Source organism: Propithecus coquereli, unplaced genomic scaffold (genome assembly GCF_000956105.1).
Source record: "Propithecus coquereli isolate 6110/MARCELLA unplaced genomic scaffold, Pcoq_1.0 Scaffold25, whole genome shotgun sequence".
Classification (NCBI taxonomy): Eukaryota; Metazoa; Chordata; class Mammalia; order Primates; family Indriidae; genus Propithecus; species Propithecus coquereli.
The window spans coordinates 7,020,339-7,037,943 of NW_012148063.1; the positions used below are offsets into that span (position 1 = coordinate 7,020,339).

The 17,605-nt window shown below is 51.2% G+C and overlaps 2 protein-coding genes across 5 annotated transcripts in view; one reads left to right on the forward strand and one right to left on the reverse strand.

Annotated features, from left to right (window-relative positions):
- The window catches only part of SYTL3 (synaptotagmin-like 3), a 75,728-nt gene extending 63,238 nt beyond the window's left edge, over positions 1-12,490 (forward strand). For both annotated transcript variants that reach the window (XM_012646820.1, XM_012646821.1), the window contains 6 exons: positions 3,749-3,851; positions 6,674-6,844; positions 9,242-9,347; positions 10,332-10,434; positions 11,195-11,400; positions 12,381-12,490. In XM_012646820.1, coding sequence (XP_012502274.1) covers positions 3,749-3,851; positions 6,674-6,844; positions 9,242-9,347; positions 10,332-10,434; positions 11,195-11,400; positions 12,381-12,490 — 799 coding nt within the window. The remainder of the gene's footprint in view (positions 1-3,748; positions 3,852-6,673; positions 6,845-9,241; positions 9,348-10,331; positions 10,435-11,194; positions 11,401-12,380) is intronic.
- A 795-nt stretch (positions 12,491-13,285) lies between these two features.
- The window catches only part of EZR (ezrin), a 51,347-nt gene continuing 47,027 nt past the window's right edge, over positions 13,286-17,605 (reverse strand). For 2 of the 3 annotated variants that reach the window (XM_012646822.1, XM_012646824.1), the window contains 5 exons: positions 17,244-17,374; positions 16,197-16,357; positions 15,806-15,898; positions 14,398-14,649; positions 13,286-14,235 (listed from right to left, as the gene is read on the reverse strand). In XM_012646822.1, coding sequence (XP_012502276.1) covers positions 14,071-14,235; positions 14,398-14,649; positions 15,806-15,898; positions 16,197-16,357; positions 17,244-17,374 — 802 coding nt within the window. In that variant the 3' untranslated portion in view covers positions 13,286-14,070. The remainder of the gene's footprint in view (positions 14,236-14,397; positions 14,650-15,805; positions 15,899-16,196; positions 16,358-17,243; positions 17,375-17,605) is intronic. The other variant, XM_012646823.1, reaches the window with a different exon arrangement.

Genomic DNA, 17,605 nt, shown 5'->3' on the forward strand with positions numbered 1-17,605 from the left:
CTTGAGCGATCCACCTGCCTGGGCCTCCCAGAGTGCTAAGATTACAGGCGTGAGCGACCACGCCCGGCCCAAATAATGTGTTCTTGATGCAAAGATCAAGTAGGTCAACAGAGCAGCGTCAAAGTCTAGATGCAAACCTTAGCATCTGTGAAAACCCATGTGACCAAGGAGTGTCTTTGTTTATTCCGAGAAGCCCAAGATCAAGGTGCTGGCAGCTTTGGTGTCTGGCGAGGGCCCTCTTTCTGGTTTGTAGATGTCTGTCTTCTTGTGTCCTCACATGGTGGAAGGGACAAGGCAGCTCTCTGGATCCCCTTTAGGAGGGCACCAGTCTCATTCATGAGGGCTCCACCCTCATACGGAATCACCTCTCTTAATACCATGCGTTGCGGGTTAGGCGTCAACATGTGATTTTGTGGGGGGGACATAAACATTCAGTCTATTACAAATCAATGGGGAAAAGATGGACTTCCTAAATGATGTTGGGAGATTTGAGTTTTCATACAGGAAAAACAAAATTAAAATCTTGCCCCACACAATCCATAAACAGATTAAAAGTTTTTTCCAACTGAGAGATACAGTGGTATATCACCATTATTTTAATTGCATTTCCCTGATTACTAACAAAGATGAGCAACTTTTTCTGTATGCATTGGCCATTTAAATTTCCCCTCCTGTGAACGTTATGTTCATATCTTTTGCCCATTTTTCTATTGGATGGTTTATCATTTTCTTATTTATTTACAAGCGTTTTTATTTATTTAAAAAGATTTTTTTTAGAAACAGGGTCTCTCTTTGTCACCCAGGCTGGAGTGCAGTGGTGTGATCATAGCTCACTGCAGTCTCAAACCCCCGGGTTCAAGCAGTCCTCTCTCTTTGGCCTCCCAAAGTGCTGGGATTACAGGCATGAGACACTGCACCCAGCTCAGAGTTTTTTGTAAAACCTATTTGGAACAGATTTTTAAAAATTCTTTATTGGTTAGGGCTGGGCGTGGTGGCTCACCCCTGTAATGCTAGCACTCTGGGAGACTGAGGCGGGAGGATCATTTGAGCTCAGGATTTTGAGACCAGCCTGAGCAAGAGTTAGACTCAGTCTCTACTGAAAAAAAAAAATAGAAAGAAATTAGCTGGACAACTAAAATATATATGTAAAAAAAATTAGCCGGGCATAGTGGTGCATTCCTGTAGTCCCAGCTACCCGGGAGGCTGAGGCAGGAGGATCGCTTGAGCCCAGGAGTTTGAGGTTGCCGTGAGCTAGGCTGACACCACGGTACTCTAGCCCGGGCAACAGAGGGAGACTCTGTCTCAAAAAGAAAAAAAAAAAAAATTCTTTATTGGTTATATATATTGTACATATCTTCTCCCAGCCGTTACTTTTTTTCTAACTTGCTTATGATGATTCTTCTTGCAGAGAATTTACTATCAAATTTATCAGGCTTTTTCTTTAAAATCTCTGCTTTTTGTCTGTAGAAGAATTCCTGTGCCACCAAAGGTTATAAATACATTCTTCTCCGTTTTCCTGTAATAGAGTTTTTTCACACTTAGATCCTTTCACACTGGAACTGGAGTTGATTCTCTGCATGTATGGTTTAAGGCAGGGACCTCATTTTTGCCTTTCTTTTTTCCTACGTGGAAAACTTCAAGCACACTGTTTTAATTATCAGCTAGTGAGTGACCGTGGGAAAAGAAATGCATTGTCGATTTAATCAAACTCTCCTCTGTTCTGAAACCTTCAGTATCTCTCGTACCAGACAACTGGAGGACAAATTGCTGTAACACTTAGGGTTCCCCAGGCAGAATCTCTCTTGTCTTCTTAGTCTTAATTTCTGTTATTCCACGTGCCTCAGGAAAACTGGAATAGTCTGTGTTCAAGTATCCCCTGATTTTTATATTTCAAAATTCGAGGAATGCACTTAAAGCAGCGCTTATATTTAAAAAGAAGAAAAGTTTAAAATGAGTTATTTAAACCTCCACCTTAAAATGTTAGAAAAAGAAGAACAGTAAGGATGGAAATAGTAAAGATAAGAAAAATCAATGAAATAGAAAAAAAATCAATGAATCCAAATGTGGTTCTTTGAAAGGATTAGTAAAATCGATAACTCCCTGGCTAAATTTATCCAGGTTAAAAATAAAAGAGAGAATACACAGATACCAATATCGGGAACAAAAGAAGAGACGGCATGACAGAACTTACAGACGTTAAAGAATAACAGGGAGATGTTATGTAAAATTTTATGCCAATGAATTTAACAACTTAGATGAAATGGACATATTTCTTAAAAGACACAAATAATCAAAGCTGACATGAGATGAAATAGAAAACCCGAATAACCCTGTATCTGTTAAAGAGATTGAATCCCTAATTTGGCATGATCTAGTACAGCTGAAAATGCACATACCCTATCACTGCTGGTCGTGTGCCTAGAGAAACTCTCGTACATGTGCACTGTGAGCATAGCAAAAAACTAGGACATGAGACACATGCCCATCAGGAGGGTAAATGAATGGTGGTATGTTCATACGCTAGAATAGATAACATACAGGATTAGAAATGAGTGAGCTGTAGCTACACACAACAACACAGATGGATTTCAAACATTAATACTGAGTGAAGAAAAGCAAGTTACAAAAGAATGTATATGGAATGATCCCATTTATATAAAAATTCAAAAACAGGACAAAATAAGCAGTAGATTGTTTGAGGAGATACATCAAAGTAGTGAAACTATAAAACCAAGGGAATGATAAAATTCAGTGTGGTTATTGCCTGGCTATGGGCAGGATGAGAGAGGGAAGTCACTGATACTGTTCTGTTGCCTAAATCGGGGACAGGTACCTGGGTGTGTGTTTTATTATAATGCTTCAACCTCTCCAGGTATATTTATTTATTTTGGTTTACATGTGTGAGATCCTATAATGATAAACAATTTAAGAGTAAATGAACAATGAGGAATTAGAGACAGAGTTTTGAGTATTTTTTCAAGAAGCCTAACTGAAAAGGAGGAAGAAGCCTAAGACCGAGGCCACAGGAGGGACACAGGTAGAGGGAGGGTCATGGTTATTTTTTACTTGGGGAAGTTGATCCTGTTTCTAGCCTGTGGGGCTAAGACTGGGCCTAGTGGGGTGGTGGAGGAGGAGGAGGAGCCATGAAGGGCAGTCTGGGGGCTGGTGTGGAGGGGTCAGCTCGGATTTCAGGGCCGGGCAAGTGCAGACAGAGCCATCTGACCCTCTGTCACGCTGTGCGTGGCCTCCAGACTCAGCAGGGAGGGTCCATGAAGGCCCCTTCTCGGCAGGCGTGCAGTCTTTGAGGCCCCCACAAGGAAAAAGCAGTGTGAGGCACGTGTGGTTTTTGCAGGCTGGGTGCGGTGATGGGTGGAGGTGGAAGGAAGGCAGGTGGCTCACGGCCTCGACGCCCGGGCAGACTAGAGAATCTCTGGTCTTCGCGAAATGGCAGGTGACGAGGGCATATACATTCTAGGAGTAGGACATGTGGAAGGCTCCACACCCCCAGGAATATTCCAGAGGATTCTGTAGCCAACACATGGCCAAAGACTGTGTGCATTAGAAGCTGTCCACACCAGCACTGACGCTGCTCCCCGATGGTCACGGTCACTAGGCCCTTGCTGTGGACTCGCAAGCCGGCGGGAAGCAGCATGAAGAAAGTGCAGACGTGTGGAGTGGCTCCTCCCAAACGCTCCCTGTGGCCCCTTCCCCGGCCGTGCGCTCACGCTGTCTTGTGTTTGGCCACCAGGTACGTAAAGACCTACCTGCTACCTGACACATCGTCCCGGGGAAAACGCAAGACTGGAGTCCAAAGGAACACGGTGGACCCGAACTTCCAGGAGACCTTGCAGGTAGCTGCCGGCGGATGCTCACGCGCCGGGTCCTCCGGTCCGGGCCGCGCACCCGGGGCAGAGTCCAGGGGATGGTTCTGTCAGACTCTCGAGTTGGTCAGACGTAAATGCGGACACCTGCACTTTTCTCCCTGGCTCTGGCAATCAGTGGCAAGTTGGTAGAAAATAAATTTCAGCCCTTTGTACGGGGAAAGTGCAGAGTCTGCTGGACTTGAGAATGGCTTTTGATTAATGATTTCTGAGAAAACGGTGAAAACGTTTCTGAGAACCCGCCTGCCACTTTGTCTCAGGCTACAACAGGGCACAGGGTAATTTTAAAAATTGGTTTATCTTATTGAATTTTTATGACAGAACAGCGTCTCAGGCAGAGTAACCTGAAAGTTAAATGACTGAGTTACTGTCTTTGAAAAGTGCCCCTTTGTTATAATATCTGACAAACCAAGGTTTCTTCTTCTTTTATTATGAAATTATCACGTTGTGAAAAAAAGGATAAAGGAATTATCTAGATTTTCACTATCTTTGATGTTAAGAAACCTGGTTTATGGTTGAGGGCAGAGATGGGGCCCGGTGCTCTGATTTGGGGCTGGAGCCGAGGTCCGGCGTCCTCCGAGAGTGGCTGTGGTGGCCCCGAGTGGGGACACGACCCAGTCTGGCTGGGCAGCCGGAGACCCGATGCTCTCACGCCTGGGACAGGAGAGGGCTTTGTCTGCCTGCTTGGCAAGGAGGGGCGTTTGTGAAGTGCCAGCCAGGGGCCATCTGGGCAGCTGGCACAGAGCCCTGCATTCATTGAATAATAATAGCCATTGTTTCGCGTGCCCTTGCTGTGGCCAAGCGCTGTACGTGCAGCCTGAGGGACGGTTAGAAGCCCTGTCTACCCACGGGGAGGCTGAGGCGCGGAGAGTGCTTAGAACTGCAGCTCCTTCCCAGAGCTGACGTGCAGAGGAATCCCCTGGGATTTTTTCGAAAATGTGGTTCTGATTCAGCGCGGGGGCCGGGCCTTTCCCACGAGCCCGGGCTGCGGAGCCGCTCAGACGGGCCTGCCCGCGTCCCCGCGAGAGTTTTGAAAAACTACGTGTCCCCTCACACATTTTAATTGATATCTAAAATTATTCGTCAGAAGTTTAATTAAGGTATTTTGTGCTAAGCAGAGGCTTATGAAATGAGATAAACAGGATTAACTATACTCTAGATAATTAGATATATAGTCCAATCTTAAAAGTTTTACCTACCTTATTTAAAATGCATAGAGAATCTCAAATCACTTAAAATTTTTATCCATGGGTTTAACCCAGTATGTTGTGGATATTCTGTAGCCTGGGAAACTTCCAGATACATTTAGAAGAATCAACACCTCTAGAATCTCCCAAGTTCAGAACATCCCAACACAGCCAGCCTCACCGCGGTAGAAGCGCGTGTGGATGGGAAGATGGGGAAGCCCATCCCTCGCTGTAAAAGTCCCTCGGAAACCAGCATTTCACATCATGCCTTTGTTCGGCACCCAGGAGGTGGCCGCACCTGGCCGGGAGTCATGGGGCGAGGTTTGGGCGGGTGGGTGGGCCCGTGAGAACTGTCTCTGGCCGGTATTGAGGAAAGTGCGTGTGAAAGTTGGGGACCTAGACAGCGATCCTCGGCTTCTCGGGGAGCCTTTCTGGACTCCAGGGAGACTTGCACCGGATTTGAGACCATGTCACCGGGGCCTGGGGAGGTGAAATGAGAAGCCAGGTCTGGGCGACGCTGGTCATTGCCTGGCCTGTTCTCCAGTGTCCCTTACACTCTGTACCCAATAGAGCCTGGGGCAAGCCTTGGGGACCTAACAGGGCCATGGTCCCCCGCAGGGAGTAGTCCTGTCTGTCAGAAAGGGGTGAGCACTGGGCGAGGACCCAGGGAGAGGCAGCCTGAGCATCTGAGGGAGTCACATGGGGCTGGCCGAGCGGCCACAGCAGAGGCGATGGCCCTGCCCAGCCTCGCTGCTCGGAGGGAACCAACTTCTCTGACTGGTGTGGGGCCGGGATCTGGGAATGACCAGATGGAGTCAGAGTTTATAGACAGAGGGAGGAATGTGTGAGGCAGGGTGGGAGATGGATCACGGACTTGAGGGAAAATAGACTAAAAATTAGCCAGAGGCAGTAGAAAAGGGAATGTGGCCCAAGAAATTCTGACCTTAGGGGCCACAAGTCATCCCAGTAGGGAGGACGCCAGCGAGGAAGCCAGCCCGGGGACGGCAGAAGTGTGGACAGAGCCTGGGGAGGCAGAGGGACCCTGCTTGGTTTCCATCTTGTCCCTGAGTTAGAAAGATGGCCAAAGGTGGCCCAGCGGAGCTGACCCCAACAGGCAGACTGCGTGTCCACTGTGCGTCCAGCCTCAGCGCGACAGCCGGGGCGGAGGAGTCAGGCTCAGGCTGGGCGTGGCAGCTGAGTCCAGCCGTGGTGACAGCTGACATGAGAGAGGGCCACTGGATTCCCGAGCTTCTGTCTTTTCACCTGCAAATTGGTGATTAATAACACTGACCTCATAGGATGCTCGAGAAAGCTAACAAGGGATGTATCTAAAAAGCCTGGCACGAAGTAAGGGTTCAGTAACTTACAGCTTTTGTTCGTTAGTGAGAAAATCCAGTAGGCTTAAAACAAGGCCCTTGGAGGCTGAGGTGCAGTCAGCCGGCTCTGCGGTGTCACCACCTCCGGGGGAGTGGGGACAGTTCTTCAGACGAGAGAGGCCCCTGCCCTGACGGCACCAGGACCCCGGCTCCCGCCCAGTTTTGGGCTCAGCCTGCGGAAGGAGGCGGGCGGCCCGGAGCTGCTGACGCATCTGCTCTGCCTCCGCAGTATCAGGTGGACCCCACCCGGCTGGGGACGCGGCGGCTGCAGGTCTCTGTGTGGCACCTGGGCACACTCGCCCGGAGAGTATTTCTTGGAGAAGTGATCATTCCTCTGGCCACGTGGGACTTTGAAGACAGCGCGACACGGTCTTTCCGCTGGTATCCGCTCAGGGCCAAGGTGATGTCTGGTTTGGGACTGAGTGCCCCTCACCCCCACTGTGAGAATTAACTTGCTTTTCAGAGAGACCAAGAGAGAAAACTCATCTAGCAAGACTTGGCCCCAAGACATAGTACGTGTCACCTGGCCTGTTGGCTGTGACTTCCAAATAGGAACTCCGTAGGCAAGAAAAGGCTCAACACCGAGCTTTCCTGGGTGGGTTAGGCCGAGGGTTTTCTTTGACCTGCCGGGGTTTGTTCAGGAGCCCGAGTGGCTCCACGCTCAGCTGTACACACCAGCCTGGCAGCTGGTGGGCTCTGCCTAGGCCCTCGCCGTGCGTCTGCCTGGGGGCTATCGTGGGTTATTTCTGGACTCTCAGCCCCAGGTCCTCCCAAAGCAATAATAGGTGACAAATGCCATCGGGAAGGCAGAGCCCAGCCCTGACTGGGACGTGGGGTCCCATGTTCCCGCTCTGGACTCGCACAGCGGGAGGTAGCCGGCAGCCGGGTGGGCGGAGAGGCCGGGAGAGGAGGAGCTGCCGTGTCTGACTTAGTTAGGGTCGGTGCACGCTGGGCTAGCGCTTCTCAGCGATGCTGCTTTGCACGTTTCTGTGCCAAAATCCAAGACAGACGGGCCTGTCACACTGTGAGGGAGCAAACATCTCTTTAAGAAATGACAGCACGAGGCACCACTCCCCTCGCCCACGGGGCCACAACAGCAGGGCACGAGTGCCATCTGGCCTCTCGTCCTCTCTGAAGCCAGCACAGCTGGGATTCGTGATCTCTCTGCTGGGAAGCTTTTCTGGTTTCTAGCCACCATGGAGTGAAGCCAAAGGCCCCTTCCTGGGAGCCGCCTGTCCCACCTCCTGCCATGGTCCTGACCGCTGCTCGGGGCTGCGCCTGCACCCACTGTCGCCTGTGCTGCTCTTCTCATGCCTGAGTCCATGCTCAGACCTCCCCTGCCAGTGTCCCCTGGCATGCGCTCCCTATCCATGTTGGCCTGGGACATCGCTAAATCCCATCCCCTCTAGGAAGCCTTTCCTTACTGTCCCCTCCAGAAGTGGTCTCCCTTCTAGGACCCAGTACTGGGGTGCCCTGCCCACATTCCCCTGCTTAGGATCCAGTACTGGGGTGCCCTGCCCACCTTCCCCCAACTTAGGACCCAGTCCTGGGGTGCCCTGCCTGTCTTTCCCTGCTCAGGATCTAGTACCAGGGTGCCTTGCCATCTCTGTGCCTCTTCAGCCTTGATGTCTCTTCACTCCTGCCCCAGCCGTGCTGAAACAGCCCGTGTCTGGCTCCTGTGCCTCTCACACTGCCCCTGTATCTGTCCTTTCTTCAGGGAGCACAGCTCCTCCAGGGCGCCCTCCCCAGTTCCCCGCCTGAACACTCTCTGTCAGAGCTTGAGCCTTCCTTGCACTCTGCCTCTCCCACTCCTCTGCTGTCAGCTTGAAGGCAAGGCCTGGACCTTCTCTGTGGCCCACACCTAGCACAGGCCCTGGCATCAAATAGGCCACCAAGGCTTGTCACACGGCGCCTGCCTTGGCAAGTGGGTGAGAAGCGGTGAGCAACAAGCTAGAAGGCACCTGTGCCAGACCCGGGGGCTTGGACAGGAGGGGGCTGTGGGGCTGGGCCCTCAGTTTCCGGCAGCTGAGGGTGGAGGCAGCCGTATCTCATTTGGCACCCAAGGGCCAAGAGAGCTGCTTCACGCAGACAGACGGAGCCTGCCCACACAGGCTGCCAGGAGTCCTAAGCCCTCCACGGTTAACTGGGAGGGTGGCTTCTCACTGCTGGGGGGCCAGAGCGTACTGAACATATCTAGACCCCACCCAGTACTCCGTATGCTTCTCCTACCCCGCTGGGTGAAAGAGTGATTAGATTTCAGGATTCTCTCTTCTCTGGGCTATTCCTTCACTTTCTGGCAAAATTGCTCATGACCAGAGAAGCCACTGTGTAGGCAGGGAGGTGCCCCTAGAGGGTCGGGGACAAGATGGAGACAAACTTGCCACACCTGTGGCTTTGGGCAGAGCCTGCAACCCCCTTGTGCCTCCAGCACCTGCGGCAGTCCTTGCTATGGAAGGGTAACGAATCAATAATCAGTGGAGGGCGGGGGGTTGAGTTTATTTACCTTTTGCAAACTCAGGCTGCATCCAGGTTTCCCCAGGACCTCTAATGGGAACGTGCAGCGCCCTTTGAGCCCTCCCTGCTGCCTTGGTCCTGTGTCCCTCTGGTGTGCGGGGGCTGCAGGGTTGTTCCTCCCCGTGCTACGGGTGGAGAGGGTGGGACATGCCTGCTCCATCCAGGACTCTTCTGGGCCTGAGAGGCTTTGCAGGGGTCTGTGGACAGAGTTGAAGCAACCAGGGGCCCAGAAGGTTCTAGGCACCTGGGGAATCCTGCCTCTGAGCTCTGCTCTGACCCCCAGGCTGAGAAATGCGAAGATGGCGTTCCTCAGAATAATGGAGAACTTGCAGTCCGGGCCAAGTTGGTCCTCCCTGCAGGACCTAGAAAACTCCAGGAGGCTCAAGAAGGTAGGTGGTCTCTAGCCCCCTGAACATTTGTCACTGTCCCCAAAGCCTGGAGAAGCAGGCAGGCTGAGAGGTGGGCAAAGTGCGTTCTAGCATTTCCTTCCTACTGCCCCCGATCCTGTGCTCCCGCAGCTCTCACGAAGAGCTGTGGGGTCAGCCTGGGAAGGGCTCTCTGGAACACACAGTGTGGGAGGGCAGCGGCACCAGAAGCAGGCAAGGCCTCCAATGCCCACTTCACACCGCTCTGGGGACGCTGGCCCTAGGCCTGTCTCCCAAGGGACAGGTTTGATGGTCCCTGGTGATGCGGAGGCCCTGCTAAAAGAGGAAACACTCCATGTCAATGTCGTGGGTGGGAAGTTTGCCTCTTTCAGAACCGAGAGCACATCTCAAGGCACTGGTACCTGCAAGGCTCAGAGTGGATTCTCCCCTGCTCCCTGTCACACGAGCAGCTGCTCCCAGCAAGAGAAGCCAGTCACGGAGGACAGGCCCTGGGTGCTGTTGGAGACTTTACCCTCTTAGATAGCGTGGGGCACGTGGAAAATGGGAGGGTGAAGAAGGAAGACAGGGAGAATGCAGTTCCCACAGGGCATTGCAGCGACCTCCTATTTGGCTGCAAGAGGAAATGCTTACTTCCCAGGCTCACAGGCCGCAGACCGGCAGCACCTGTACCCTTCCCAACCCCCAGCAGGGTCTTGGGGTTCCCACTTTCCCAAAAACTGCTGGCTACAGACTGAAACTTGTACACTTGTCCTCTCCCTGGGCTCCTCTGTACTCCTGTGCTAGGACTCTAGCAGTCCCTCCACCCTGTCCTGCTGCCTATGTGGCGGGCCAGCATGGGCAGGGCCAGCAGAGCCTCCCCTTATCTGTTGTCTTAGGGCCTGAAGATGCTAACAGAGTGCTGAGCTATCAGTTTGGGGGGGTGTGGCGCTGCACACTGGTGTTATCAGGAGAAATGGGCTTGATGGTAAATACTGGTTTTCCTTCCAGGGACAGATCAGCCGTCACTTAACGGTCAACTCTGTTTGGTAGTGCTGGGAGCCAAGAATTTACCTGTGCGGTCAGATGGCACCTTGAATTCATTCGTGAAGAGGTAGGTACTGGATGTAACCAAACGTTATTTATTGATGATCCAGTACACACATGGCATGGTATAGAATAGGGTTAAACTTGTCTTGTTTCAGCTTTCCTATGAAAAACTAATATAACACATATTAAAGACCCTGATTTCCAAGAATTCATGGGATGTGGACATGCTGGGGCTAGATTTGAAATAGTTCTTGGTACATGAGTAAGTCAGTTTTGAAATCAAGCATGACAAAGCAGCGTGTTCTTTAGCTGAACATGTCCTCTTGGATCACCATTCGAAGGGATGACTCTCCATACTGCACTCTTACTACCGGGGTGTTGGAACCTCTAAAGTACAGCAAATGCCAGTGATTACTGAATTGCTAAATCTCCAGTGACCAGGGAAGGCCTACTGGGTCAAGACAGCACTGAGGTTGCTTATCTGCATGCCTTGGGCAAGTTACTTACCTTTCTGAGTTTATTTTCCCCAGAACAGAGTTAAAATGTAGTCATGGCAGTAGGCGCACCCAGGAGAGATTAAGGTGCAGCCACAGGGCCTCAGAATCCCAACTTACCCTTTATATTCAGCTCCAAGAGAAATTTGGGACGTCCTAGCGAAAGGTCCTGGAGCGTCCCGGGATCCCCATTCTAGGTCCTTGTGTAGGATGCTGATTTTGTAGTGGATTTAGTGCTTTCTTAGCCCTGCTGGTCTATAAGCATCCCTGGGGAAGGGAGACTGGGGGCAGGGGGCAGTTACTGCAGGGCTTTGTGTTTCCCTCCTCTAGTTGTCTCACCCTGCCAGACCAACAAAAGCTGAGGCTGAAGTCCCCAGTCCTGAAGAAGCAGGCCTGTCCCCAGTGGAAACACTCCTTTGTCTTCAGTGGCGTGTCCACGTCTCAGCTGAGGCAGTCAAGCTTGGAGCTGACGGTCTGGGACCAGGCCCTCTTTGGCGTGAACGACCGCCTGCTGGGGGCAGCCAGACTTGGTTCAAGTAAGTCTAAGACACTCGTTGGGTCCAAACAACATTGCTTATCCCAAGTGATTGCCTTACATGGAAACCACAAAAAGAGAAAAATGCTTCCACAGTGGCAGCAACTTAAACTGACTATGAAATTGCCCGACCTGCCGTAAATGGAAATTCCTAAGACTAGCTCTTATTCTACAACTGAGCGATAATACAGTAAGGTATTTTGACAATTTAAATCAGATTTAGATCTGCCAAAAAAACAAAAATTATAGGCCTCAAAATGGGCTAGGTACAGTATTTGCTTTTGTTTCTGGCATCAATCATAAAAGGATTATTTTCTTAAAGGAATATATCTTCTTAACTCAAACAAACAGCAATTCAGAAAGAACTTCATTAAGAGTGGGACAAAATAGCAATGCCATCCAGAGTTGCTCAATAGCGGTGCTGCTGGCACTGTGGGTGGACCAGCCCTTTGCTGGGGGGCATCTGTGCCCTGGCCACTCCCTGCTGGTTGCCAACAGTGCCCCCCCCCCCCAAACACTGCAGCAACCAAAAACACCCCCTGCAACGACCTCCATCCAAGAACCACCAAAGATAAGAAAGAAGATTAAATTACAACTTTTTAAAGGGCTGTTGTCCAAAGCATACGTTCTTCCTCTGAGCAACAAACCCCCGGCCCCATCTGGGATGGGTCGCGCCCAGCCCTAGCCTCACCAGGGTATTGAGACTGTCCCCTGTGCTGGTGGAGAACCAGCCTACCAAGCCAGAGTCCTGGCCTCACTTTAAAACCACAGGAGAGGAAACTGCTCTGGGCGTGTAGGGCCTCGCAGCACCTGAGGAATGCCTGAGCCCTTCCCTTCTCAACACCGGCTCTGCTTACTCCTCAGTAGTTGGCATTTTCATATGGTCTAGAGTTCAGGTGACGAAATTCCTAAAAAGCTGAGGGAAGAGACAAAGGAGGTGTCCTCGTCCACCGTTACTAACGTGTCCCACTCACGTTGCAGAGGGAGACGTGCTTGGCGGCGTGGACGCGTGCTCACAGTCAAAGCTTCAATGGCAGAAAGTTCTTTCCAGCCCCAACTTGTGGACCGACATGACGCTTGTCCTGCACTGAGGCGAAGGCTCCACAGCCCCAGGCTGAAGGGGTGAGAAGCGCTGCGTGCCTGCGAGGGGCCACAGCTGGGTGAGACCCTCTGGACAAGCGTCTCCACCTGCAGTCGCGTCCTGTGGGTAAAGCACCTGTTGATATCTGTGTGTATTTAAGTTAAACAGCAATTACCCGTGTTACGTCAGTCAGTCTCTGGCAGGTTGTATATCTGAGACATGGAAAATGGCCAGTTTCAATAAATGTTCAGTCGCTGTGTCTCCCAGAGCTTGTCGAGTAGTGACAATTACAGCTTTGTCACGTGCACTTAGAAGAGGCAGCTGGTGATTAAGATCCTGCATCCTCTCCGTGGACAGCCATTTCCAGAGCTGGCCGGCCCACAGGGTGCTGGGAGACCAGGCAGCTCTGCGACAGGCCCTCCTAGTTATAGGTCTGCGGTGTGGGATTCATGTGCACGTGAAAAGGAAGGACATGAGTGAGCAGAACCAATGGCCCACAGAAAGTGATGTCCATCCTCACAGCTTTTCAAGGTTGTGGAACCAGAGCAAAGTTCTTCTGGTGAAAACGCAGAGAGGCACCGACCCAGTGCAGTCCCGTCCTGGCTGGAGTCTGAAGGGTCATGATAGTGTGTTGTGTATTTTCCAAACAAGCAGCTTTGACAGACGACTGGAGTGTGCATAGTCAATGACATGCGCAAAGAACACTAAATCATTTTTACAGATGTGATTAATCAGCTTATCGCTGCCCTCACATCAAGTGCTGTGGTTACATGGCTTTAATAGGTAATTTTATTATTCTGTAAAAGGTAACAAAATATACAGAACGAAACTTTCCCTTTTTAGAACTAATGTTACAAACCCACGTTATCACTTATAAATACTATACTAGAGCTGATCATTAATTAGGTATAAGTCCAACAATGTATCTTCTGTTAAGCAAAACCCAAAAAAACATTTTAGAAAGTTTATCCAAGCGTGTCCTCCTGCAGAGCTCATGCTCAGTGCACACTGTGGTTCTGCCTCAGCCACAGACTGACAGGAGGGAAATAATTTGTGTGTGTGAGTGCTTCACATGCAATCTTAATTTTCACCCCTCAAAACACAAATATATAAAGATGGATCCTTCATAGAAATCAAAAAAATCAATTTGAGTTCATTTCAAATACAGAAAAAGTATGGCACAGATTTAAGCCATGATGTGGTTTTCTTTAATGATACTAATTTTGTATCACACAGGCCAGCGTGAAGTTTGTTACCCACACTTCATAGGCACTTTCCTTAATTCAATCAGTCCTACTCCAAGCACAATATAGGAAGTAATTCAACAATAATCATAAAAATCAGGCCTGTTTGGCACTATGATACAATTGTAGAAAATAAACCAGGGAAGCTTCCACTGGTTCCCAGGGAAGCTTCCACTGGTTCCCAGCCCAGAATATTTCTGCCAGGATAAATGCTCTTTTTAAAGGAACTGGGATGCGATAAGGGGGGTTCCTAGATTTGGAGTACTAAAGATACAAGCGTGACAGGCTGGCAGTGGCCCTCGAAGCAGCATGCTGCGAAGTGCCCCACTGCCCTCGGTCCTGGCCATTACATGGCCTCAAACTCATCGATCCGCTGCTTGGTGTTGCCCTGCCGGATCTGCCGCAGAGTCTTGTACTTGTCCCGGCCTTGCCTCATGTTCTCATTGTGGATGATGTCATTGTGGGTCCTCTTATTCTCATCTCTGGCCTGGGACAGCTCATTGCTCAGCGTCTGCAACATAAAGCATCAGTCAGGTACCTCCCTCTTCCCCAGTGCGGCTGGGCAGCCAGACGGCACCCCCTGGGAAAAGGGGGGGGGTGCTGGGTGGGGCTGGATCATCTGGTTGCCCTGTCTAAAGTGCAGCAGACCCGATGGACAGGGCCCACCCCTCACCAGCAGCTGCCGCTGCACACGCTCGTTCTTCTCGGCTTCAGTGATGCGCTTCTCCTCCTTGCGGTCATCCAGGATGCCCTCGCTGGACAGCTCGGCGCTGTAGCCCATAGACTCTGCACCCTCATCCTGCAGGCCCTCCTGGACATGGTAACCGACTGGCTCGTACATGGGGGGTGGCGGGGGTGGGGGAGCTGTCATCACCAGGTGCAGCTCCTCCTTAGTCTTCACCAGGTCATCCTGGGCTTCTTTGGCCTTTTGAAAGCAAATTAACAGACAAGTGAGAAGCCAGAACCTGTGTGTATCGCTGTGGACTGTTTTCTTTAAGAAGAGGGACTCTGTTCCCGGCCCTTCCCCTGGCAGGCTGCAGGAGCACAGAACCCAACTGGGCCACTGCTTATCAGAAGGCCCCTTGGGCAGGGTCTGGCACTCTGTCATCCATCATGTCCACAGCAGGAACAGAAAAACTGCGACATGACACCAGAGCCCCGGTACTTTTTAAAATATCATTTCTTTTTTTCTGTCAATAATCCTAGTGTATGTTCATTAATTTTTTTCAAAAATGTATACAGAGCAATAAACACAAATCCTCCAGCTACTGGAGAGTCGCCAGTAAGGGGCTTTGTGCTCCTTGCTCTCTCCTTGGGGGCTGTTACCTATTAAGCACTTGCCCGCCCACCACTGCCAGGCCCTCGGACGTGTCCACACAGCACACACACTCCATCCCTGGAGATGGGCTTAGTTTGTATCTGCTTTGAAACCAGCTTTTCACTTAATTCTTTATAATGCATAGTCTCTCCGAAACCTAAGAACTGAGGTCTTCTGTGCGCAACTTGGCTCGGGGAGCAGGCATCGGAGGTGGAAGAGAAGCAGAGGGGAGATACACCCCAGAAGGGGACCACCACAGATGAGGAAGCCACAAGGGGAAAGGACAGGCCGGAGGGTCTGTAAGGGACAGGAACCTGCCAAGGCTTGGCGTTAAGTCTACAACGTGCACCATCCCCAACCTCCCGGTCAGTAGGCCTTTCCACAGCACCCGGCTGTATATACCAGCTGTCAGGAGGTCTTGTTTCTGGTGATGCGACCTCATTGCAGGGGGCACCCATATAAGCGGATTTAAAACCAGTTCTTGATTGGGGGCTGTCTGATCACGGCTGAACAGTTCAGGGTGGTCGGGGCAAGTGGGTGGAAGTGAATAAGGAATTCTTTGTTTCTCTCCTAACACTGGCACTCACTAGTGCAAAAGGTCAAGCCCATTCCTGTGGGGATTTCTGCTTCACCAGCACAGCTGGCATTGGCAGGATTGTGAAGCATCCCAGAAGCTTCCAATGGGACCCATCCGCTGAGCCAGCACCCACCCATCCCTGGCGCAGGCAGCGTGCCCACTGGCACGAGGGAGCCACGCACTCACCCTGTGCTGCCACTCTTCAACTTCATCCTCCTTGCGCCTCCTGGCCTCCTCCAGGAGGGCGATCTTGGCAGTGTACTCTGCAAGCTCCGTAGCCTGGGAAGGGAATGTGTAGCTAGAGGGAGTTCTGGAACCCTTTCAACACAGTCCATTGGTGAATGAACACCCATGCTGGGGAACCACCTCTGCCCCTGTCCCTCTCTATTTCCCTGAGGCTGGCAGGACCCACCCCCGACGGGAGACACAGACAATGGCACGGCCCCCTCCCCACCAGCTGCTTCACCCCCAGCAGACTGCCTTTCAGTAATGAAAATCATTACAAAGCAGGTGTAGCTTTTTCGGTCCCCAGAAGCAGCCTCTCTATAATTCAGCATCTTGAAACTCCGATTCCTACCAGCTGCTCCTGGCTCTTTATCTGATCCACTGTCTGTCTCTCCAGCTCCTCCTTGGCCCGCAGTGCAGCCACACGGTCAGCCTCTAGGCGCTCAGCCTCCTCCTGGGCCCGTTTTCTCTCCTCCTCCAGCTGCAAGGCTCTCTGAATCTGCTCCGAGAGTTCTGAAGAGAGGACACAAAGCCAGAGCTGCTCAAGCCCTCAGGCCTTGGGTGTCCTGGCCTTCATTCCAGCCCAGGGGGAATCGAGTCAGATCGAGGGTAGAAACCACACCCAAAACCACAAAGCCCTAGACCGAGCTATAGGTTGATGGAACTTCTTCCAGGATACTGGAGAGGAAGCACTTCACGGTTCATTCCAGTTGTGTTTCTATGACAACTTCAAGATGGCTGGAAACCATTGTACAAAGCTGGTCAGCCGTGCCCTACGCACAGGTCTAACTCCAGCACCCTCTTGGCACCACACTCTGCAGGCTGGCCCCTGCTGTGCATAGTCACCACCCGGCACTCTGCTTAGAACACAGCAATGCCTTTTCCAAGTGTTTTAAAGGTGTCCAGTGAGTGCAGCTATCTCCCCACTAGAACGAAAGCCCCTCGAGGCCCGAACCAACACCCACTAGAGCTGTCAAGGATGACTGGAGGTTCTGGGGGGTCTGCCCTTGGGTTTGCATGAGGGGCAGTGTGGCCTGGCTCTGCCACTTACTGGCTGTGTGACTGTGGGCAAATTACCTCACTAAACCTCAACGTCCTCATCAGGAAAACAGGGCGATTCAGCACTTACCTCAAAGTACTGTGGGGGAACACTTAAAAAGACAATGTGCATAAAATAATTAGGTCGGAAGTTAATAAAGTACAGGAACATTTCCTAAACCAAATAATCGTCTGATCATTTCTGTTACAAGTCTATACTTTGGGGTATTGTGTTTAATTGAGATACATGTTCTGGGGAAGTTTTCCTTCTCAGTTGTATGCTGCGCCTGTCTGTGGAAATACATAATCAGATGTGCCACGGGCCACCCCCAAAATAGTGCCTTTCTGACGGCAGCCCCACCTTTCTCTGCCTTCTTGGTTTTCTCCTCGTAGTCCTGCAGCCTGAGCATCAGCTCCTCCTTCTCACGCATCATCTGTTCCTTCTCTCTCTCAACAGTTTCTCTCCTTTTCTTCTCAGTCTCCAACTGTTGCCTGGTACAGGAAAAAGGTGGCACAGGGAGATTCAGACTCTGGCACACAAGGAGAGGTCAGGACACTCCAGCAATCAGCACCTGGGCTAAGGACTGAGCCCAACATCCTGGCTGAGAGCTGTCCCCCAACTCTCAGCCCATGTGATCCAAAGGAGCAGCTCTGTCTGGGTCATCCTCCTACGGCTGAGTGAAGAGGCCACAGACCCGTCCCTGATGGTCTATGACTAAGGAG